The sequence below is a fragment of the Ahaetulla prasina genome, chromosome 1 (assembly GCF_028640845.1).
Source record: "Ahaetulla prasina isolate Xishuangbanna chromosome 1, ASM2864084v1, whole genome shotgun sequence".
Classification (NCBI taxonomy): Eukaryota; Metazoa; Chordata; class Lepidosauria; order Squamata; family Colubridae; genus Ahaetulla; species Ahaetulla prasina.
In genome coordinates, this window is record NC_080539.1 from 5,534,703 (window position 1) to 5,559,844 (window position 25,142).

The following is a 25,142-nucleotide window of genomic DNA, read 5'->3' on the forward strand; positions in this document are numbered from 1 at the left end:
GGGATGCCATACCACCTCTGAGGCTGGTATCACAACTTTGTCTAAGAACTTGGGTGGCGCAGTGGTTACAGTGCAGTACTGCAGGCTACTTCTGCTGACTGCTGGCTGACTGCAGTTTGGCAGTTCAAATCCCACCAGGCTCAAGGTTGACTCAGCCTTCCATCCTTCTGAGGTGGGTAAAATGAGGACTTAAATTGTTGGGGGCAAGAGGCTGATTCTGTAAACTGCTTAGAGAGGGCTATAAAGCACTGTGAAGCGGTATATACCGTATTTTTCAGATGTATAAGACTCACTTTCAATCAAAAAATAGAGATAATTTGAAATGAAATCGGGGCTGCTCAGCTGCCATTTCAGAAGGGAAAGGAGAGGGGAGAGAGGAGTAGAGAGAGCGAAGGAAGAAAGTAGGTAGGAAAAGAGAGAGGTAAAAGAGGGGGAAAGGAGAGGAAGAAGAAAGGGGAAAGAGAGAGGCTTAAAAAGGGTGGAAGAAGAGAGGAGTGGGGAAGGAGGAGAGGAAGTAGAAAAGTGAAGGAGAGGAAGGATGGAGAAAGTAGAAGAAGGTAGAGAAGGGAAGAGGAAAGGTTGTGTTCTGTTTCCCTTCCCCCAATACTCCCAGCAAAGAGTCCGTCAGAGGCCTTCCTTTTTTTTCCCTTTTATTTACATAGATACATGTCCTGGCCACGTCTACCCACGGGCCTGCCAAGTTTCTGGAGATAACGAGGAAATTATAGATAAGGCCAGAATTACTCACGAATATATTCTTCCCTCCATGAATTAGCTTGCGCCAAATTCATTGCTTTGTCCGAGACAAAAAACCAGGAAGTCCCGCCTCCTATTTATAGTCTCTGCAGATGTCACTGCATGACAATTATGACTTGGCTTTGTCCCAACTCTTCCGCTGCTGCGCACGCCGATCAAGCCTTCGTAATCTTGCGTCCCTCCAAAACTGTTCTTGGGCGTTGCCAAATCAGAAGAAGGCCGGGAGAATCAGGCCTTGCCGGCCCCTCCCTTTGAGTGGGTGCCAGGAGGAGAGGGCTCAAGAGAAGCAGGGCTTGCCAGGTCTTCTCCCTCATTTTCTGAATCATCCGAGTCCAGGAGTCTGGGTCCAGGAACCTGGGTCACAACACTATCCTCACCGCAGGGCCCTTCCCCGGGCTGACGATCGGGATGCGGTCGGGCTGGGTTCTGCTCATGGAAGGCCTGCACCAGGTCAGGGGCATGAGCGTCGGAGGCATCTACCCAGGAGAAATCAGTCCCGTATCCCTTCCACGCGATCAAATATTGGAAACGACCCTTTAGCCAGCGAGAGTCTCAGACGCTGTGGACTTCAGATTCCTCCGACCCGTCCTCGGCGACAGTGACGGGTGCTGTTGGGCACCGAAGGGGACTCGGTGTGGCCTCAGGAACCAGAAGGACCGGTGAAAACGGGTGGATCCGCATGGATCGTGGCAGGGTCAGTCGGTAGGCTACCGGGTTGATGACTGCCTCGACAGGGAACGGGCCGATGAATCGGTGGTCCAACTTCTTTACCGGCGGTCGGACGGGAGGTGTTTGGTGGAGAGCCACACCGGTCTCCAACTGCCAGCGGGGCGTTGCCCGTCGGGAGCGGTCGGCGGACCGTTTGTAGTCCTCCTTTGCCCGATTCAGCTGCTGGCGTACCAACTGTTGGACCGCATGCAATTCCGTCAGGAAGGTCTGCGTTTGGGAACAGGAGAGTCGGTGGTGCCAGAGGAAGAGCCGCGGATGGTACCCCACATTGGCAAAGAACGGGTCATCTGAGTAGAGGTGTGCTGAGAGTTGTTAAAAGCAAACTCCGCCAGAGACAGGTAGTCGGCCCAGTTGTCCTGTTGCTGGTTGATGAAGCAACGGAGATACTGTTCCAGTATACCGATGACCTTCTCTGTACCCCGTCGGTCTCCGGATGGTGCGATGACGACAGACATACCTGCACCTCCAACGCGCCATCAGGCTCTTCCAGAAGCGGGCTGTGAACTGAACTCCAGCGGTCCGAAACCACCCTGTCCGGTAGACCATGGAGGCGGAAGATGTGCTGCAGAAAGAGACGGGCGTTTTGCGGCTGTGGGCAGTCAGCGGCATGGGATGAAGTGTGCCATCTTGGTGAGCATGTCCACCACCACCAGCACCGTGGTGAACCCAGAGGACGGCGGCAGGTCTGTCAGGAAATCCATAGAGATCGCCCCAGGGTCTGTCGGGTGTCGGCAAGGGTTGGAGGAGCCCGGAGGGGCCCCGTGGCGGTCTTGGCTTGCCGGCACGGTACGCAGGATGTCACGAGGCATGTATATCATGCCGCACTGGGCCACCAAAAGGTCCGTGTCACCAGGTGGAGGGTCTTGAAGAACCCAAAATGTCCTGCTGCAGGGTTGTCGTGGCACTGGGTCATGACGAGGGCTCGGAGTGGTCCTGTGGGCACATATAATCGCCCAAACTTGAGTAAGTCCTCCTCCAAGGTCCAAGGAGACGTGGGGCCCACCTCCGCCTCCTTTGCTGCGACCAGGCGTCCTGGCGCTGCGCCTCGCACCTGGGCCCGCAAGTCCACTGGCTCCCGTGCTGCGGCCAAGGCTTCTGCCGCAGCACTGTCCGTGGAGGAAGGGGTCCTTGGCGCAGAGGTACTCTGGCTTGCGGGACAGGGCATCCGCCCTCCGGTTGTGACCGCTGGGAATGTAGGTCACGCGGAAGTTGAACCGGCAAAACAACGACCACCGGATCTGCCGCTGGTTCAACTTCCGAGCTGTGGTGAGGTGCTCGAGATTCCGATGGTCCGCTCGACCTCCACCTGATGTCGGGCCCTCCAGATGGTGTCGCCAAGCCTCGAATGCAGCCTTGATAGCCAGCAACTCTTTTCCCAGATAGTGTAGTTGCGCCGGAAGGGTTGAGTTTCCGGAGTAGTAAGCGCAGGGAAAAAGTGTGCCACCATTCGCCGGAGCCTGTAGCAGCACCGCCCCCAGAGCCACATTGGACGCGTCCGTTTCCACCACAAAAGGCCGGAGCGGGTCGGGATGCCTCAGGACGGGTTCCGTGACGAAGGCTTTCTTGAGGGCTGTGAATGCTTCTTGCTGCGGGGACCCCACCGAATGCAACCTTCTTCCTGAGGAGCTGGGTAAGTGGAGCTGTCAGTGTGGCGAAGCCGGGATGAAGGTCCGTAGTAGTTGGCGGCCCAGCAGGCGCTGAACATCCTTCACCCGACGAGGGCTTCCCAGCTACACAAAGCTTCTACTTTACATGGGTCCATGGCTATGCCCTCGGGCGAGATGATATGCCCGAGGAATTCTATGGAAGTCCGGAAGAAGACGCATTTCTCCAGCCGCATTGAGTTGTTGCTCCCGCAAGCGTTGCAGAACCAGACTGACGTGTCGAAGGTGGCTTTCCTGGACCGGGAGTAAATCAGGATGTCGCCGAGGTAGATAACCACGAACCGATCCAACATGTCTCGAACACGCTGCTCATGAAGTGCTGAAAACGGCGGAGCATTGGTCAACCCAAATGGCATGACAGTGTATTCGTAGTGTCCGTATCGGGTGCCGAATGCCGTCTTCCATTCGTCTCCTTCTCGTATCCGCACCAGGTTGTAGGCCCCCCGGAGATCGAGCTTGGTGAAGATCGTGGCCTCCGCAACCTTTCCAGTAGCTCCGGATGAGCGGCAGGGGTAGCGATTCCGCACCGTAATGGCGTTTAGCCGGCGGTAATCACAGCATAGGCGCAAGTCCCTGTCTTCTTCTTCACAAAGAGGACCGGGGCCGAGAGGGGACTTTGAAGGCGGATGAACCCTCGGGCCAGGTTTTTGTCCAGGAAGTCCCTGAGGCGGCCAACTCGGGCTCCGACATGGAATACAGGCGTCCCACAGGCAGTGGTGCGTTGGGCAGAAGGTCCACGGGCAATCGTGGGGCCGATCGGGGTAGTCGGTCCGCCTCCTTCTCGCTGAACACGCCGGCGAAGTCCGTCAGCTCAGGAGGCAAGGTGATGGCAGCGGTGGGGACGTTCTGGCCGGCACAGGTGTGGCGGATGTGATCGACGCACTGCAGACTCGGGAAAGAGATGGCGTTCGCGACCAGGCCACCTGAGGATCGTGGGTCCGCCAGGCCAACCCAAGGACCAAGGGAAAATGAAGGTCCGCCGTGACATAAAACTGGATCGCCTCCTCATGGTCCCCAATAGCCAGGCGCAAAGGCTGGGTGGCGAATTTAATGGGGCCGGACACCAGTTCTCGCCCATCAATTGTCTCTACCGCATCGGAGGGTCCACCGGAACCACGGGACCGCAAACTGGGTCACAAAGGCCTGGTCCATAAAGTTTGTTGTGGCCCTGAGTCCACCAGCGCATGCGCCTGGAGCCCGTCCGACTGGTTCCCCAACCATATCCGTGTGTCCAGAATCAGATGCCGAGGGGCCCAGAGTCTACTTCAACGCCCAGTGGGGCTTAGTACGTGCCCGACCTAGGGTTTCCCGAGGTCGGGCCTGCCCGCTTCCGATTGGTCACGCTGTGATTCGGGGACGGCGTGCGTGCCGCCGCTTTCTGGGGCAAGAAGCGGCGAAGTGGCGGGCTCCCCACAGTACAGGCACAATCCCCTTGGCGCCCGGTTCCGCTCCTGGGCTGTTAGGCGAGGTCTGGCCGCTCCCAACTCCATGGGCTCTTCCGCAGCGGTTACAAAACGTGGGCGACCCTGGGTGCTGGTGGTGCAGGAAGTGGGGTGCAGATGTCGACGGAGGGTCCCGGGGTGCGACGGGACGGTCGCCGCTGCAGACGGGCATCGAGGCGGAGACAAAGGGCACCAAGTTGTCGAGGGTCCGCGGGCGCCCACGCGGGCCAGCTCGCCTTGCAATTCCTCTGAGAGTCCCTCCTGAACGCGCCCACCAGCGCTGCATCATTCCAGTCAGAGTCCTGGCACAAAAGACGAAATTCGCGATGTACTCCTGCAGGGGCGTTTCCTTGACGGAGTTCCTTAAGGCGCCTGGTTGCCGCCAGCATTCGAACGGGTCCTCATACATGGTGCGAGGTGCTGCCAAAACGCTGTTGGTCCGCCAGCAGGGGCTGTCCTGGAGCAAGAGGGCGTGGCCCATCGAGCAGCCGAGCCGGAAAGAAGGTTAATCACGAAGGCCACCTTAGCCCGGTCGCCTGGGAAATCCTCTGGCCTCATAGCCATGTAGAGCTGGCACTGTCCCAAGAAGGTCGGGAACATCTCAGGCTGCCCAGAAAACTTATCCGCACGGTTATCGGGCACTTGCGGCGAGGAGGAGGAGTGGGAGGATGGGGGGCTGCAGGCACATTCCTGGCAGCAAGTTGGCCTGCCAAGTGAGCCACTTGCTGCTGGAGCTGTTGATTAGCCGTAGCTGCTCTAACTGCTGCTGTACCTGCTGCTGATCCATCTTTGGTGGAAGATGTTTTAGTCAGGTCTTGGACAAAATGTTCTGTTTCCTTCCCCAATACTCCCAGCAAAGAGTCCGTCAGAGGCCTTCCTTTTTTCCTTTTATTTACATAGATACATGTCCTGGCCACGTCTACCCACGGGCCTGCCAAGTTTCTGGAGATAACGAGGAAATTATAGATAAGGCCAGAATTACTCACGAATATATTCTTCCCTCCATGAATTAGCTTGCGCCAAATTCATTGCTTTGTCCGAGACAAAAAACCAGGAAGTCCCGCCTCCTATTTATAGTCTCTGCAGATGTCACTGCATGACAATTATGACTTGGCTTTGTCCCAACTCTTCCGCTGCTGCGCACGTCGATCAAGCCTTCGTAATCTTGCGTCCCTCCAAAACTGTTCTTGGGGCGTTGCCAAATCAGAAGAAGGCCCGGGAGAATCAGGCCTTGCCGGCCCCTCCCTTTGAGTGGGTGCCAGGGAGGGAGAGGGCTCAAGAGAAGCAGGGCTTGCCAGGTCTTCTCCCTCATTTTCTGAATCATCCGAGTCCAGGAGTCTGGGTCCAGGAACCTGGGTCACAACAGGTTGTGTTAAGCAAGGAAGTGGTAGCTGAGCAGGCCCAAATAAGTAACAAATGAAAGTTAATGATTGATGTTGAATAAGAGACTGTACATTGAATATGTTGATGGAAAATGGAAATAAAACTTTTTTATAAAAAAAAAAAAAGAAAGAAAAAGACTCACTCCCCTCCCCCCCAAAAGTGAGTGGAAATGTCTATGCGTCTTATACAGTGAATGTTGCTGAAGCCCTGCCCACCCACCGGCCCCCACCCGCTGGCCTCTGCCTCCCAGCAATTTACCTCCTTGCAGCAAACAGCAAACGGTCTGGTCAGCTTCAGCACAGCCTGATTTAGTACAAGCATCTGATTGGCGGTTGGATCGGCCTCCCGGAATACCGCCTATCAGCTGTTCCAGGCTACAGGGATTGCCGCTGCCGTCGTCGCCCATTGCTGCTGCTGCCTCCGCACACCCCACTTTCGGCCTCTGTGCGTTCCGTTTTTGGCCCGTTCCAGGCGGCGGGGATAGGCGGCAGCAGCGATAGGCAGTGACGGCGGTGATGGGCGATGGCAATCCCCACAGCCTGGAACAACTGATAGGCGGTATTCTGGGAGGCCGATCCAACCGCCAATCAGCTGCTTGTGCTAAATTGCTGGGAGGCAGAGGCAGATTTTTTTCCCCTTGTTTTCTTCCCCAAAAGCTAGGCGCATCTTATACTTCGGGAGCGTTTTATAATCCGAAAAATATGGGAAGTCTCAGTGCTATTGCTATCCAGTCTTGTTCCAGGCCTCACTTCCTAAAGTCAAAAAGAGTGCTGAGATACCATTTCATCTGCAAAAGGAAACCATCGAGTTTCAAGCACTCGTTTTTTTTAAAAAAATGCTTTTAGATAATACCAGAAAGAAACAAAAGAGAAAAATAATTGGAATGGAAATACATGCATTCCTGAAAGAAAGAAAAATGTAAAACGTGCTTAAAAAGTGAAAAAATTATATCATTATGACCGTTAATAGCTAAAATTCTATATATAATATAGCAAAAATAATATTCAAGTAAGTATATGTAAATTAGACAAGGAGACAGTGTTGGGGAAATTAACAAGGCTGCTGCTAAACAGAATATTTTATCAATGTTTCCGAATGTTTTACAACGTTTCCAACACCGTTTTAAAGTTTTTACTTGTTTTTGTACATTTTAACATACATTATTAACATTTGGCAGGTTTTTCATCTTGTTACAGCTGTTGGTCAAAGAAATAAATAAATTGATGGATTGATACATATTAATTTCTAATATACATATTATCATAACATTATTTTTATAATTTATATAAGTTTCTAGCCCTCATAGCTCTTGAGAAGCCTAACCTTCAGTCAGGCTGCTTAAAAGCCAAGGGAGGGCAGTTGCAAATTTGGGGGAGGGGATTTTAATAGGAGGGGGAGGGGAGGGGTATTCCCAGTTTTCTATTTATCTTTTTGACATAGTTTTATAGTGGTAATCTGCAAGGACGCCCATACAGGGACTGTGAAATCTTTGTGGTTCTCGGAACTTGGCTATTTTCTTGTAGACGTTTCATAACCCAACTATGCAACATCATCAGCGTTTAGGGTCTGGCGTTCTGGAATAATTTCTTCTCTGTTCCTCCAGCTTGAAGAAAAGCTCAAGGAGAAGGTGGATGACAGCTTGGTTGAAAGAATCACCCTGATGGGAGAGATGGATACCTTCAGCACGTAAGTCCCCAGCGGCAGGGCAATTAATTTAATTTATTCCTTTGATTCCTATCCCTTATAGTTGTTTATAAAAAGTGTCGGACACAATTAATACTCCTTCCTGTTTTTCCCACAACAATCTTGCGAGGTGGGTTGAGCTGAGAAAAAGTGACTGGCCCAAAGTCACCCAGCTGGCTTTCATGCCTAAAGCTGAACTAGAACTCACCGTCTCCTGGTGCTTGGCTCAAAGTCCCCCAACCGGCTTTCATGCCTGAGATGGTACTAGAACTCACTGTCTCCTGGTGATTGGCCCAAAGTCACCCAGCTGGCTTTCATGCCTAAAGCTGAACTAGAACTCACCATCTCCTGGTGATTGGCCCAAAGTCACCCAGCTGGCTTTCATGCCTGAGATGGTACTAGAACTCACCGTCTCCTGGTGATTGGCCCAAAGTCACCCAGCTGGCTTTCATGCCTGAGATGGTACTAGAACTCACCGTCTCCTGGTGATTGGCCCAAAGTCACCCAGCTGGCTTTCATGCCTGAGATGGTACTAGAACTCACCGTCTCCTGGTGATTGGCCCAGAGTCTCCCAATTAACTTTCATGCCTGACGTGGAACTAGAATTCACCATCTCCTGGTGATTAGCCCAAAGTCTCCGAGCTGGCTTTCATGACGAAAGCAGGACTAGGACTCACAGTCACCCACAAGGGAGGAGGAAGAGAAAAAGGAGGACTGTAGGCCCTAGGCGCTCTCCCTGCTTCTTTGTTTTCTTACTGACATTTCCATGACCCAACTAGGTAACATCATCAGTGCTAGAAGAGTGCAGGATTTCCTCTCTGTAGCGGCTTGTCCTGTCGTCGTTTGTGGGAGCGTGTTTTCCTCCTGGATAGTTTCTTGATTAGGATGTTGTCTTTGGTGTCTGAATTTGTGGTACCTTCACGAAGGAATTGATTACCACATCATGGTTACCCTGGTCCTAAAACCGATGCCTTTTCCTTCCTCTGTTTCAGCGTGATTTCCAGTAGCATCCAGCTTCTGGTGCAGGATTTGGACGGAGCTTGCGATCCAGCCCTCACCGCCATGAGCAAAGTAAAACCTTTAAGGAATTTCGGAAGGATTTGGGGGGGGGGTCTTTCTAGCCAGCCCCCTCCATGCTCCATGCAGAAATTTAACCAGTTCTGCACCTCCTTGGCTTAGACCAGCGGTCACCAACTGGTGGTCCATGAACCACTGGTGGTCTGCGAGAAAATTTTGGTGGTCCCCAGAAAAATTATTTGCATTTTTGATATTGCACTAAATCAGGGGTCCTCAAACTACGGCTCCTGAACCAGACACATTTATTTATTTATTTATTATTTAAATTTGTATACCGCCCTTCTCCCGAAGGAGAATGCAATGCAATGAACGTTTTGTGTTGCTGCAGAGAATCTCCCCCCTTGGGGGTCTTTTTGTGTGGGTCAGAGGGGGGCAGAAATTCCAACTTGGAGTCTGCTTCAGCCTCCTTGTGTGGGGCTTTGGGAGAAGGCTGGAGGGAAGTGCTGCTAGTGGTGAAGAGCAGGAGGACCTTATTCCAGTGGGACTGTATCACGGCCTGCAACTGGCTGACCATCGTAGCCTGCTGAGCCTCCAGGCGCTGGTACCTGGCTTTGCACTCCCACAGGTCTTTCCTCTGCTTGGAAAGCCTATGCTCCTAGTCCTCAGTGAGGGGCTTCTGCTGAGCCTCCTTCTCGGCCAGATCCAATTTGAACTGAGCTGCTTGGCCAACTCTTTCTCATGGTGGCTGCTTAGCTCCAACAACTGCTTCCCGTTGGGGCCCTAAGGAGCCCAGGTGGGGATGTGAGGAGTGGGTAGGAGGGGAATGGCGAGTAGAGGCCAGCGAGGTGCCCCCCCGACATCAAGGGCATCAAGTTGGTCATGCCCACCCACACATAACCACCTAGCCACACCCACCCAGCCGGTCATTAAGCAGATCATATTAGTGGTCCACAGGATTTAAAATTATGAATTTAGTGGTCCCTGAGGTCCGAAAGGTTGGGGACCCCTGGCTTAGAACACTGTTGGCAAACCTTTTAGGTACCGAGTGCCGAAATGGGAGCGTGCGTGCAAGTGCCGGAAACCAGCAGAGCAGCTGCGCACCGGAAAGATGATCTTCCTGTCTCTGGCACACTGATGCACGCCGGCCACTTGTCTTCCAGTTTCTGGCACGCACGCGTGTGGGAAAACCAGCTGGCCAGTGCGCATGTGCGCGCCAGGAACCGGAACAGCAGCCGCCTGGTGCACATGCGCGTGCCGGGAAGATGATCTTCTGGTTTCCAGCATGCGCACCGGCCAGCTGGTCTATGCGCACCAGAAACTGGAAGACCAGGTGGCCAGTGCGCATGCCTGCGTTGCAAACCAGAAGATTATCTTCTCGGCACGCACATGCGCACTGGGTGGCTGCTTTTGTGGTTTCCGGTGCTGCTGTGCGCGTGATGACTAGCTGCCCGGCGCACCGAAACCCGGAAGATCAAAGGGGAACAGCTCGCATGCCTGGAGAGATGCTCCGCGTGTCACTTCCGGCACACATGCCCTAGGTTCACCATCACAGTCTTAGAACATATTCATTACTTCTCCCGTATCTTTTAGGGACTATTTTTATGTTTTAAAAAAGGGCCTAGTTTTATTGAGGGGTGGGGGAGAAATACTCCGTTCTTTTCTTGTTTCAGACCCTTCCCGTTTTTTTTATATATTAAAAAAGTTTTAACATTCATATCCAATAACATATTTAATGTACCATCATATACAATTCATTGGACCTGCCCGGTCACCACCCCCTTCCTTTAACTCTCTTCCCTTCTCTACCTTCTTCTACTTTCCACGACCATCCTCCCCTTCTCTTATCTACATCCTCTCCTCCTTCCTCCCTACTCCTTTCTTCTCCCTCTTCTATCCCTCTTCCTTCCTTTCCTCTTCCTCCTCTTCTCTTTCCTACCTCCTTCTCTCTTCTACTTCCTTCTTTCCCATCATTCTGAAGTGGTAGCCAGGCAGCTCCGATCTTACATTAATTATACGTCTTCGATCATCTTTGTACATTGACCATCAATCCATTTTCTACCCTCATCCCCCCCCCCCTCCTCTTCCTCCCCACCCCGGGACTTCCCAGAACCGAATACAGGATATAAAACTAACAACAAAAATTAAAATATAACACAAATCATAATCCATAGTCACTCCTTAAAACCTCAACTCCCCTTCCAGAAACAAAGAAAATACATTTCTTCCAATCCATTATATATCAGACCATTCCACTCCTAGAGTTCTCAGAAATTTCCGATTTGAGTTAGTGTTTCAAGGGTCTATTCAAGACCCTTCCCATTTTTGTGCTCCTGGGAGGATGTCACAGTTGCCGAAAAAAACCCTGAAATTTGAGAATTGGGGTTTGGAGCTGCAGGAGGCTTTTTTAAAAAAGAAAAAAGAAAAAAAAAGAATGGTTGTCACGTTCAAAGCCACAAAAGGCAATTTAAAAAGGGTGTAACATTTGCTAGATTGATACTCGCCCCCCCCCTCCCAGGGAATTTTTCTCTGGGCCTGAAAGTTTTTTGTTTTTTTTTAATTGTGTTTGGGGGGGACGCGAAGACGGGTTTGTCTGCCAAAAGAAAGGGAGAGAAATACAGAAGGTCTCGAGTGAATTTAGCCTGGATTTGTAAAACTTTAGTTTTGTATTTAGTTTTCTCTCTTTTTTTTTTAAACTATTGTATTCAAGTTGATCATAGGAATAGAAACAAAAATGGAGAAATCTGAATAGGAGCAAAAATAGAGAACGTTAAAGAAAAAAGTTAAAAAAAGGAAAAAAACGGCAGAAAGAAGAAAAATCAGTAGATGAGATGGGCAGCACATAAATCTAATAAATAAAAATATAATGTAATGTAATATAATATAATATAATATAATATAATATAATATAATATAATATAATATAATATAATATAATATAATATAATATAATATAATATAATATAATATAATATAATATAATATAATATGACTTCCAACTTTTTTTGGTGCAATAAAATAGAAAAATAAGTTGCAAAATAAGTGGCTTTACATTGCTAAAGGTTTCAAGCCGTTCCTATAACAACATTATTCTGGTCCTCAAAATCTAAAATTAAAGTTTCATTTTTTCCCCCAGTTTGGAATACAAAATGCAGAAGTGGATTTCCAGATGGCAACACAACTGAGTGATCGATTTTTGCAAACTCCACCTGCTCTATCATCAAATAATCTAATCAGATTATTTATAAAATATTGGCAAATGTTTATTTATTTGTATCCCGGCTTTATTTTACAATTAATTCAAGGCAGCAAATATATCCCACACACCGTCGTCCTCCTATTTTCTCCATAACAACAATCCTGTGAGGTAGATTGGGCTAAGAGAGAGGGATGCTCCAAAGTCACCAGCTAGCTGTCATGTCTAAGGCGGGACTAGAACTCAATGACTCCTAGTGATTGGCCCAAAGTCACCCAACTGGTTGTCATGCCTAAGGCGGGACTAGAACTCACCAACTCCTAGTGATTGGCCCAAAGTTACCCAACTGGCTGTCATGCCTAAGGCAGGACTAGAACTCACAACCTCAGGCTTTCTAGCCTTGTGTCTTAACCACTGGACCAAACTGCCTCTCATTACCCTCAATTCTCTTCACCCCTTCCAGTGTCTCAAACGCAAACCCACACAAACTCATTCCTGACTCGCTATCGTCTTCAAAAGGCTAACTTTGAAGCCAAGGGAGCGTTTTAAAATATTTCATGTTTAGTCCTGCCTTAGTCCCGCCTTAGGCATGACAACCAGTGGAATGACTTTGGGCCAGTCGCTAGGAGTCGGTTATTTCTAGTCCCGCCTTAGGCATGACAGCCAGTGGTGTGACTTTGGGTCAATCACTAGGAGTCGGTGAGTTCTAGTCCCGCCTTAGGCATGACAGCCAGTGGAGTGACTTTGGGCCAATCGCTAGGAGTCGGTGAGTTCTAGTCCCGCCTTAGGCATGAAAGGCAAGGGAGTGACTTTGGGCCAATCGCTAGGAGTCGGTGATTTCTAATCCCGCCTTAGGCATGACAGCCAGTGGAGTGACTTTGGGCCAATCGCTAGGAGTCGGTGAGTTCTAGTCCCGCCTTAGGCATGACAGCCAGTGGAGTGACTTTGGGCCAATCGCTAGGAGTCGGTGAGTTCTAGTCCCGCCTTAGGCATGACAGCCAGTGGAGTGACTTTGGGCCAATCGCTAGGAGTCGGTGAGTTCTAGTCCCGCCTTAGGCATGACAGCCAGTGGAGTGACTTTGGGCCAATCACTAAGAGTCGGTGAGTTCTAGTTCCGACTTTAGATCAGTGATGGCTAACCTTTTTGTTCTTGCGTGCTTAAATAATGCAATGTGAAATAATGCAATGCGCGTGCCCCCCCGCCTCCTGTACATGCGTGCCCGACCCCCCCACTCCCCCGTCCCCCGTGCACGCGCATGTAACTCCCCCCATACCCCATTTTGGGCCTAGTAGGCCTCCCTGCACTTACAACCCATAATGCAATGGCAGGGGGATTCTGGGAGTTGAAGTCCGCCCGTTTTCAAGTCCCAAGGCTGAGAAACAATGGAAGAGACTTAATGTATTTCTAGCTGTGCCTTTTTCTTTTCTTTTTAAACTTTTGTTCTTTCATTGCCTCTGGTTGTCCTGGCTCGGCGAGGGCGCACGAACCTGCACGTATTTGGGTGAAAACCTGATTCATGCAGAATACATATTTTAAAGATAAGATTTGATTTTATTGACTTTTCCCAGCCTGTCGCCCTTGGCTCTTTCACCTGGTTTTTTTTGTCAACACGCAGGGGTGAATATCTCACGCTTCCATCAGATTAGCAGGGCGGTTTGATTTCGAAGAGAAATCAAGTAGTTTCCCGATGTGGGAATTCCCACACAGCCAGATTTTATTTATTTATTTATTTATTAAATTTTTATACCGCCCTTCTCCCGAAGGACTCAGGGCGGTGTACAGCCAGCGATAAAACAAAATATAAACAATTAAAACAACATTTAAAACAAAGCAAATTATAAAGGCCGATAAATTAAAATTTAGATTTTAAAATTTTAAAATATTAATAAACCCCAAATTTAAAATTCTACATTATTATGCCAGTCCTGCTTGAATAAATAGGTGTGTTTTAAGTGTTTTAAGTGTTTTAATCCATGATGTTATTTTATTTTAAAATGATTTTTATTAAACTTGTAACTTTTAAAAACAAAATAAAGAAAAATACAACAAAAAAACAAAAACACATTAGAAACACATAACAGACATAACATTACATCATATATTATTTTACAACTTGCCGTATGGACATAAATATATATTCTATATATTCTATAATGGATATTAAATCCATTATGTTAAGCGGGCATCTGATCACCGTGGGAAAACTTTTTTCCGCTGTCGCGCAGAGGTTAAATTCGGAAGTACAGGGAGTCCTTGGCTTACGACCACAATGGAGGCCAACATTTCTGTCACAAAGTGAGGACATTTGTTAAGGGAGTTTTGCCCCATTTTACCACCTTTCTTGCCACGGTTGTGAAGTGCAGAACAACTGTAGTTGTCAAGTTAAGTCACACGGCCGTTAAGTGAACCCGGCTTCCCCATTGACTTTACTTGTCAGAAAGTCGCAAACGGGGAACCCGTCACAAATATAAATCCGTTTCCAAGCGTTTGGATTTTGATCATGTGATCTTGGGGAATCCGTAAGCGTGAGAAACGATCCCAAGATGTCGTGTCCCACTCCTCCGCTGACGGCCGGGTCAGGGAAATCCGAATCAGGCTTGCCTCTGCAGCTCTGCCCAAAGTCCTAGCAAAGTCCTCAGAGCAGGCAGGAGACCAGAAAGTGACTTCAGCAAGATAAGTTCGACTTTGCCTGACTCAGAGACTGCCAGAAAGCAGATCCTTTATATAGGCCATGGGGTGTGGCTCCATGACTCAGCACTCATTAAGGCCTGCCTCTCCCTTCCTTCTGTTGCCTCCGCCTATCCAGTCTTCTGATGCGAGGGTCACTCCAATCAGCAGCTGTTGGAAATAAACCTTCCTCAGGCTCACATGCTGTGGAGGAGGGGGAGGGGTCTAGCTGCTCTGTTTGCCTGGGCATGGAGCCAGGGCTGGGGCCGGGGGGTGCTCCCTCCTCTGCAGCTTGTCTGGGCATGGAGCCAGGGCTGGGGCCGGGGGGTGCTCCCTCCTCTGCAGCTTGTCTGGGCATGGAGCCAGGGCTGGGACCGGGAGGTGCCCCCTCCTCTTCAGCTTGTCTGGGCATGGAGCCAGGACTGGGGCCGGGAGGCATACATTCCTCCGTGTTCGGGAGCAGAAAAGAAGGCCCCGGCTGCTGTGAGAGCGGGCAAGACACAACACAAGTCACTGTCGTGTCCCACTCCTCCTCTGACGGCCGAGTCAGGGAAGTCTGTATCAGGCGTGCCTCTGCAGCTCTGCCAAAGTCCTAGCAAAATTCTCAAGGCAGGCAGGAGACCAGGATGTGACTTCAGCAAGATATGTTAGACTTTGCCTGACTCAGAGAATGCCAGAAAGCAGATCCCTTATATAGGCCATGGGGTGTGGCTCCATGACTCAGCACTTATCCAGGCCTGCCCCTCCCTTCCTTTTGCTGACGTCGCCTCTCCATTCTCCGGAAGCGTGGATCTATCCATTGCATCGTTTCGTCTCCAGCTGCCAGTAATCCCAGCTCGTGGCTGGCTTCAGGCGCACATGCTATCGGAGGGAGGTTTGTTTGTTCGGTTTGTCCGGGCATGGTGCCAGGGCTGGGGGCTGGAGGCATGCCAGGACAGTCTTCAGCACTATCAGCGTCCGGCAGGAGATAAGAGGGGCCCGGTTGCGGCGGGGGGAGCGAGCGAGGCACAACAGTCACTTTTTTCAGCGTCGTAACTTCAAACGGTCACTAAGTGAGCTGTTGTACGTCGAGGACTACCTGTGAGGAGGTTAGGGTGCACGTTTAAATTTAGAATTTAAAACGTTTAGGCTCCGCCCTGCCTTGCCTCAATTTCCTCACAAGGTTGCTTTGAACATGCTTCACATCAGGGGTCTCCAACCTTAGTAACTTTAAGGTTTGTAGACTTTGACTCTCAGAGTTCCTCAGCCAGCTCGAAGTCCACAAGCCTTAAAGTTACTAAGGTTGGAGACCCCTGCTTCACATGGAGAAGCAAGGGACTCGTACGCGTCTCCAAAGCTCATTGCAAAGAAGGGAAGCGTTTTTAAAAATGACAATAATCGTTTGTAATTAATTGAGGCGGCAATTCCAGGCATTGTAGACTAGAAGTCAATGAATTGGAGAAGATCAAAAAACATCGAGGTCTGAAAATCAGAGTCGGAAGATTGTGGCATAAACTAGCTGTGGAGGTCCCAGGGGTTATTCGCCTACTGGGTGCCATACCCCAAAAAATATTGGATGGTCATGGAAAGTCTGGGCATTGACCAAACTTTCATCAGTCAATTGCAAAAGGCCACAGTGCCTGGATCTGCATATGGAGCCAGTCGGGTGTTTGGTGGTGTTAGCTTAGAAACCAGGAGACTGTGAGTTCTAGTCCCTCCACATGAACGAAATCAGAAAATTGTAAATTCTAGTCCTGCCTTAGGCATTAAGGCCGATTGGGTGACTTTGGGCCAATCACCAGGAGACGGTGAATTCTAGTCCTGCCTTAGGCAGGAAAGCCAATTGGGTGACTTTGGGCCAATCACCAGGAGGCTGGGAATTCTAGTCCTGCCTTAGGCAGGAAAGCCAACTGGGCTTTCCTTAAGGCCAATCACTAGGAGGCTGGGAGTTCTAGTGTTGCCTTAGGCAGGAAAGCCGATTGGGTGACTTTGGGTCAATCACCAGGAGACTGTGAGTTCTAGTCCTGCCCTAGGCAGGAAAGCCAATCAGGTGACTGGGCCAATCACCAGGAGACGGTGAGTTCTAGTCCTGCCTTAGGCAGGAAAGCCAATTGGGTGACTTTGGGCCAATCACCAGGAGGCTGGGAATTCTAGTCCTGCCTTAAGCAGGAAAGCCAGCTGGGTGACTCTGATCAGTCACTCTCTCTCAGCCTGACCAACCTCACAGGGATGTTGTGGGAAAAATAGGAGGAGGAAGGAGTATTAGATATGTTTTTTGTTTTGAGTTACTTGCAGATAAAAGCAGGATAAAAATGAAATCAATAAATAATTCTACAAAGCTAGATTACGATACCCTAGCTTTTAAGGAAGACCTCGATGTGAAGGAAGGCCAGTGCCAGCCGAAAGACGGGCAGCTGTGGCGCCACATGGCTGTGAACAGAGAATTATAATAGCATTAATACGTATAATAATAGTTTATCCCCTAAATACGGCAGCCTGGGGATGCCTGCAGTTATTCCCTTAACTGTCCCAGCTTGGGTCAAGCTGTCTCCTTATGTTTCTTATAATTGTTTGACTGTCAAACATTTTTTATTGAATTATAGAGTACTAGCTGGATACCCATGCTTCGCTAAGAAACTATGTGATAGGGCTTCATATATTGACACAAACAGCTTGAAAATTAACGAACAGTTACGATCGGCCTGTCCTCTCCCCTTCTCTCCCTCAGCCTTGCCCCACAGAAGCCTCCCCTATCCTATCCCCTTCTTTCCCTCAGCCTTGCCCCGCCAAAGCCTATCCTAACCCCCTTCTCTCCATCAGCCTTACCCTACAGAAGCCTCCCCTATCCTATCCCCTTCTCTCCCTCAGCCTTGCCCCACAGAAGCCTCCCCTATCCTATCCCCTTCTCTCCCTCAGTCTTGCCCCACCAAAGCCTATCCTAACTCCCTTCTCTCCCTCAGCCTTACCCTAACAGAAGCCTCCCCTATCCTATCCCCTTCTCTCCCTCAGCCTTACCCCACAGAAGCTTCCCCTATCCTATCTCCTCTCCCTCAGCCTTGCCCCACAGACGCCTATCCTATCTCTTTCTCTCCCTCAGCCTTACCCCACAGAAGTCTCCCCTATCCTATCCCCTCCTCTCCCTCAGCCTTGCCCCACAGAAGCTTCCCCTATCCTATCCCCTCCTCTCCCTTAGCCTTGCCCCACAGAAGCTTCCCCTATCCTATCTCCTTCTCTCCCTCAGCCTTGCCCCACAGAAGCCTCCCCTATCCTATCCCCTTCTCTCCCTCAGTCTTGCCCCGCCAAAGCCTATCCTAACCCCCTTCTCTCCCTCAGCCTTACCCTACAGAAGCCTCCCCTATCCTATCCCCTTCTCTCCCTCAGCCTTACCCCACAGAAGCCTCCCCTATCCTATCCCCTTCTCTCCTTCAGCCTTGCCCCACAGAAGCCTATCCTATCTCCTTCTCTCCCTCAGCCTTGCCCCACAGAGGCCTCCCCTATCCTATCCCCTGGTTGCTGTTGCTGTGAAAGTGAAACTGAAAGTGAAACTCCTCTCCTCTGCTTGTGTCTTGCATTTGGAACAGATTTCTTTTGAGGTGGGGAGGGGGGAGTACAACTCCTTAGCCTCAGAGCGTGGAACAGATTATAAAATACAAAATGCAACCTTAGAATTGTTTTCTGGACCTCGACAGATGCAGTGGCAAAACGTGGAGCACGTCGGGGATCAGAGCCCTTACGTGACGTCGGTCATCTTGCACATTAAGCAGAACGTCCCCATCATCCGGGACAACCTGGCCTCCACCCGGAAGTATTTCACCCAGTTCTGCATCAAGTTTGCCAAGTGAGTCCCTCGCTCAGCTTGTCAGCCTAAGGCGGGGGGTGGGGGTGGTCCCCGACCCGTGAGCCGCATCCCACCAATGGGCTGTGAGGGATTTGCAACCGGGCCGCAGAAACGATTTGCAACCGTGTCCAGCGATCCCGTGCGCGCACACACCCTCCCTCACTCCCCTTTAAGTGAGTGGCAGTTGCACGTGTACACAGCTCGTGTAAATGCAGCTGCACGCACATGCGCATGTCGGCCATTTGGGCTAAACCAACCCCTCTGGCTGGGGAATTCTGGCTGGGGAATTCTGGGAGTTGAAGTCCACCCATTTTACAGCGGCCGAGCCAAGACTGAGAAATACTGGATGAGCAAAAAATATATATCTGTTTTTCCTCTTAAGCTTCACGGAAAAATGTCTCCTCTTCGTTTCTTCCTTTCTTTCTTGCAGCTGCTTCATCCCCAAGTTTATCAACCACCTTTTCAAGTGCAAGCCGATCAGCATGGTGGGGGCAGAACAGGTGAGAAGCCAAGTTTAAATCTGGGGAAGGGGGTCTTTGGGAAACAGCCGGTGGGAGGGGGGGTTGCTCAGGAGAGGGGCTCGATCCTTCTCAAAATGTTTGTCAGCTGTCTGAACCGTTGGTTGAACAGGCCGAAAATCACAGCAAGGCTTGTGTTTCTAATTTGAGGAGCCCTCGGTGCTCTCTGAGCTTGGGGGCGTTTCCTTGCAGACATTTCATGACCCAACTAGGTAATGTCATCAGTGCTAGAAGGAGGTGGGGTGTGCTCCCTGTTGATATACTTGCCCTGTCAGTTTTGGAGGGGAGTGTTCTTGGGGATTGGGGGATTGATTACTGTTGGATTGTTGGCTCAACACCCAGATATGCAGAGATTAACCCCAGGATTAATACCAGACCAACCATCAAGCACTGATGATGTTACCTAGTTGGGTCATGAAACGTCTGCAAGAAAACCACCAAGCTCTGAGGAACACCAAACACCCCATAGTAGTCTTCCTCCTCCTCCTCCTCCTCCTCCTCCGTGTAGCCCAGTGGTTCTCAACCTGTGGGTCGGGACCCCTTTGGGGGTCGAATGACGATTTGCCAGGGGTCGCCTAAGACCATCGGAAATATGGGACGTATACTTGCGAGTCGAAGAATCGCGCTCCAATGGTTGACTCCACAAACCAGCTGCAGGCTCTTCAAATCGCTAGTCGAACTCGGCTTCAGGCGCGATGAATTAAAAAAGAGAGAAATCTTTGCTCTGATGTCTCCCTCTCAAGCCAGCTGCAATCACTCCCAATCACTAGCCTAATCTGGCTTCAGGCGCCATAAACTTAATAGGGGAGGAGTCTCCGCTTTAATGCCTCCGTCCTCAAGGCAATCGCAAGCAGTTCAGATCGCTAGCCAAGACGGCTTCAGGCGCGATCAATTCAAAACGAAAATAATTTTACGGTTGGGGTCGCCACATCGTGGGGAATTGTATTAAAGGGGTCGCAGCACTATAAAGGTTGAGAACCACTGCTGTAGCCCAACCTCCCTTCTAGCATGGATGATATTACCTAGCTGGGTGATGAAATGTCTGCAAGAAAACCACCAAGCTCAGAGAGTAATAAGGACCCCACAGTTCTCCTCCTCTTCTCTGCAACTCCCTCTCCATTTTAGCACTGATGATGTTCCCTAGTTGGGTCATGAAACGTCTGCAAGAAAACAACCAAGCTCAGAGAACACCAAGGATCCTACAGTCCTCTTCCTCCTCCTCCTTCTCCTCCTCTTCCTCCTCCTCCTCCTCTTCCTCCTCTCCACAACCCCCATCCCCTTCTAGCACTGCTGATGTTACTTAGTTGGGTCATGAAACGTCTGCAGGAAAACCACCAAGCTCAGCGAGCACCAAGGACCCCACAGTTCTCCTCCTCCTCCTCCTCCTCCTCCCCTTGCTTCTCCTTCACAATCCCCACTCTTTTCTAGCACCAATGATGTTGCCTAGCTGGGTCATGAGAGGTCTGCAAGAAAACAGCCAAGCTCAGCGAGCACCAAGGACCCCACAGTTCTCCTCCTCCTCCTCCTCCTCCTCCTCCTCCTCCTCCTCCTCCTCCTCCTCCTCCTCCCCCCCCCCTCCTCCTCCTCTTCCCCTTGCTTCTCCTTCATAATCCCCACTCTTTTCTAGCACCAATGATGTTGCCTAGCTGGGTCATGAAAGGTCTACAAGAAAACAGCCAAGCTCAGAGACCACCAAGGATCCCACAGTCCTCCTCCTCCTCCTCCTCCTCCTCCTCCTCCTCCTCCTCCTCCTCCCCCTCTCCACAACCCCCTCTCCCTTCTAGCACTGATGGTGTTGCCTAGTTGGGTCATGTAAGGTCTGCAAGAAAACAGCGAAGCTCAGAGAGCACTAAGGATCTCACAGTCGTCCTCCTCCCCCTCCTCCTCACACCTAACTCCCTTCTAGCACTGATAATACCTAGTTGGGTCATGAAATATCTGCAAGACAACCACCAAGCTCAGAGAGTACCAAGGACCCCATAGTCCTCCTCCTCCTCTTCCTCCCCCTCACACTTAACTCCCGTCTAGCACTGATGATGTCACCTAGTTGGGTCATGAAACGTCTGCAAGAAAACCACCAAGCTCAGAGAGGACCAAGGACCCCACAGTTCTCCTCCTCTTCTCTGCAACTCCCTCTCCATTCTAGCACTGATGATGTTACCTAGTCGGGTCATGAAACGTCTGCAAGAAAACCACCAAGCTCAGAGAGGACCAAGGACCCTGCAGTCGCCCTCCTCCTCCTCCTCCTCCTCCTCCTCCTCCTCCTCCTCCTCCTCCTCCTCCTCCTCCTCCTCCTCCTCCCCACAACCCCCTCTCCCTTCTAGCACTGATGATGTTGCCTACTTGGGTCATGAAAGGTCTGCAAGAAAACAGCCAAGCTCAGAGAGCACTAAGGACCCCACAATCGTCCTCCTCCTCCTCCTCCTCCTCCTCCTCCTCCTCTCCACAACCCCCATCCCCTTCTAGCACTGCTGATGTTACTTAGTTGGGTCATGAAACGTCTGCAGGAAAACCACCCAGCTCAGCGAGCACCAAGGACCCTCTCATTTCAACTCTGGGATACAAATATTCTCCTTTCTCGGTATGTTTGTATTTGATTGGAGAGATTTCGGATGAACGCGGAGAAAGCCTTAGGACTGAATTAAATCAACTTGGCACCTTTGCTCAGGTTGGTGCTGGGGCGACTTCATGATGCAAAGCCTTGGGTGGCGCATCCAAAATTTGTTGACAACTCTGCGTGTTGAAGTCCACCCAACTTAAAGTTACCAAGGGTGAGAAACACTGAAAAGCTATAATACAGGTAGTCCTTGACTTACAACCATTCGCTTAGTGACCGTTTAGGCCACTGCAAAAAGTGACTTATGACTGTTTTTTTACACTTGCAACTGCTGCAGCATCCTCACGGTCGCGTGATCAAAATTCAGACGCTTGGCAACTGACTCGTACTTATGACCCTTGCAGTGGGGGGGGGGTTTGTCCGTGATCTTCTTTTGCGACCTTCCGACAAGCAAAGTCCATGGGGAAGCCCGGTTCACTTTAACGACCGTGCTACTCAGTTAACAACCGTGGGGATTCATTTAACAGCGGTGACCAGAAAGGTGGTAAAATCGGGCGAGACTCGCTTTACGACTGCCTCGCTCAGCAACACAAGTATTGGGCTGGATTGGGGTCATAAGTCGAGGGCTACCGATATCAAATTCATCTCGAACTCCTGCACACACCCAGACAAGATCAATGCCAGAGGTACATTAAGATTTAAACCCACATTAGAAGAAGAATAGAATAGAATTTTTTTATTGGCCAAGTGTGATTGGACACACAAGGAATTTGTCTTGGTGCAGATGCTCTCAGTGTACATCAAAGAAAAGATCTGTTCAGAATAGAATAGAATAGAATAGAATAGAATAGAATAGAATAGAATAGAATAGAATAGAATAGAATAGAATAGAGTTTTTTATTGCCCAAGTGTGATTGGACACACAAGGAATTTGTCTTGGTGCATATTCTCTCAGTGTACATAAAAGAAAAGATACGTTCAGAATAGAATAGAATAGAATAGAATAGAATAAAGGTTTTTATTGGCCAAGTGTGATTGGACACACAAGGAATTTGTCTTGGTGCATACGCTCTCAGTGTACATAAAAGAAAAGATACATTCATCAAGGTACAAACAACACTTAATGATAGTCATAGGGTACAAATTTAACACTTAGTGATAAAACACTTAATGATAGTCATAGAATAGAATAGAATAGAATAGAATAGAATAGAATAGAATAGAATAGAATAGAATAGAATAGAATAGAATAGAATAGAATAGAATTTTATTGGCCAAGTGTGATTGGACACACAAGGAATTTGTCTTTGGTGCATCTGCTCTCAGTGTACATAAAAGAAAAGATACGTTCATCAAGGTACAAACAACACTTAATGATAGTCATAGGGTACAAATTTAACACTTAGTGATAAAACACTTAATGATAGTCATAGAATAGAAAGAATAGAATAGAATAGAATAGAATTTTATTGGCCAAGTGTGATTGGACACACAAGGAATTTGTCTTGGTACATACACTCTCAGTGTACATAAAAGAAAAGATATGTTCAGAATAGAATAGAATAGAATAGAATAGAATAGAATAGAATAGAATAGAATAGAATAGAATAGAATAGAATAGAATAGAATAAAGGTTTTTATTGGCCAAGTGTGATTGGACACACAAGGAATTTGTCTTGGTGCATATGCTCTCAGTGTACATAAAAGAAAAGATACCTTCATCAAGGTACAAACAACACTTAATGATAGTCATAGGGTACAAATTTAACAGTGATAAAACACTTAATGATAGTCATAGAATAGAAAGAATAGAATAGAATAGAATAGAATAGAATAGAATAGAATAGAATAGAATAGAATTTTATTGGCCAAGTGTGATTGGGCACACAAGGAATTTGTCTTGGTGCATACGCTCTCAGTGTACATAAAAGAAAAGATACGTTCATCAAAGTACAATACTTACAACATTTAATGATAGTCATAGGGTACAAATTTAAAACTTAATGATACAACACTTAATGATAGTCATGGGCTACAAATAAGCAATCAGGAAACTACCTAGATTTGACTCCCTGTAGAAAGAGGGAGTGTCACCTCACATCCAGCTACTCCTTGTTTTATTTCACTTAAAAGAGAATGAAAAACAGTCTCGGTTTCCCAACAAATAGCTATTTATAGTCTCTGAACTGTTTTACAATCCACATTGATCTGTGCACAGTACACACGCCCTGGGCTGTGGCTTACAAGTACAGGAGACAAATATTTTTTTTTTCCTTATTGCATTCCAACATTTAATTCACAGTCATTCTGGGCATGGGTATTTAATATTTAATAACAATATTTATTTGATAGCCTGCCGTGTTTTTAAAAAATAGATGCTCTCTTCATCTGTGAGTGAAGGAAGAAAGCAAGGAAGGAATGAAGAGAGAGAGAGAAAGATGGATGGATGGATGGATGGATGGATGATCCTTGGTGCTCTCTGAGCTTGGCTGTTTCCTTGCAGATATTTCACGAACCAACTAGGTAATACCATCAGCGCTAGAAGAGAGTAGGGTTTGTGGAGAAGAGGAGGAGGAAGGCTGTGGGCTCCTTGGTGCCCGCTGACCTTGGTTATTTTCTTGCAGACATGAGTTTCATGACCCAACTAGGTAACATCAGCAGTGCTAGAAGGGAGGGAGGAAGGGAAGGAAGGAAGGAAGGAAGGAAGGAAGGAAGGAAGGAAGGAAGGAAGGAAGGAAGGAGGAGGAGGAGGAGGATGAAGGCTGAGGGCTCCTTGGTGCTCACTGAACTTGATTATTTTCTTGCAGATGTTTCATGACCCAACTAGGTAACATCAGCAGTGTGAGAAGGGAGGGAGGAAGGGAAGGAAGGAAGGAAGGAAGGAAGGGGGGGAAGAGGAGGCAGAGGAAGGCTGAGGGCTCCTTGGTGCTTGCTGAGCTTGGTAGTTTTCTTGCAGATGTTTCATGACCCAACTAGGTAACATCAGCAGTGCTAGAAGGGAGGGAGGGAGGAAGGGAAGGAAGGAAGGAAGGAAGGAAGGAAGGAAGGGGAGGAAGTGGAGGCAGAGGAAGGCTGAGGGCTCCTTGGTGCTCACTGAACTTGGTTATTTTCTTGCAGATGTTTCATGACCCAACTAGGTAACATCAGCAGTGTGAGAAGGGAGGGAGGGAGGAAGGGAAGGAAGGAAGGAAGGGGGGGAAGAGGAGGCAGAGGAAGGCTGAGGGCTCCTTGGTGCTCGCTGAGCTTGGTTATTTTCTTGCAGACATTTCACGACCCAACTAGGTAACATCATCAGTTCTAACAGGGAGTGGAGTTTGCTTTCACGTTATATACTAGTGGCTAGTATATAAAACGTCATTTCATCGTCCCTCTTATTATCCGCTTCAGCTGCTGCTGGACACTCACTCCCTGAAAATGGTCCTGCTCGACCTGCCGTCCATCGGCTCGCAGGTGGTGAGGAAGGCGCCTGCCAGCTACACGAAGATCGTGGTCAAGGGCATGACGCGGGCCGAGATGATCCTCAAGGTAGATTTTTTCTTGCTTCCAGACCGGCTCGCCCTCCAAAGAATTCCTGAGGAAGGAAGGAAGCAGTTGGCTACCTGAAGCCACCTTATAGGACTGATTTTATTTATTTATTTATTTATTTGTTTGTTTGTTTGTTTGCTTGTTTTTTTCCCTTATTGTTTTTAACCATTCAAGGCAGCGAACGTATCTT

The 25,142-nt window shown here is 49.1% G+C and overlaps 1 protein-coding gene across 2 annotated transcripts in view; it reads left to right on the forward strand.

Annotated features, from left to right (window-relative positions):
- The window catches only part of VPS53 (VPS53 subunit of GARP complex), a 76,532-nt gene that overhangs the window by 41,501 nt on the left and 9,889 nt on the right, over nucleotides 1-25,142 (forward strand). For both annotated transcript variants that reach the window (XM_058164058.1, XM_058164059.1), the window contains exons 16-20: nucleotides 7,578-7,660; nucleotides 8,650-8,728; nucleotides 18,204-18,352; nucleotides 18,783-18,852; nucleotides 24,815-24,952. In XM_058164058.1, the coding sequence (XP_058020041.1) occupies nucleotides 7,578-7,660; nucleotides 8,650-8,728; nucleotides 18,204-18,352; nucleotides 18,783-18,852; nucleotides 24,815-24,952 (519 nt within the window). The remainder of the gene's footprint in view (nucleotides 1-7,577; nucleotides 7,661-8,649; nucleotides 8,729-18,203; nucleotides 18,353-18,782; nucleotides 18,853-24,814; nucleotides 24,953-25,142) is intronic.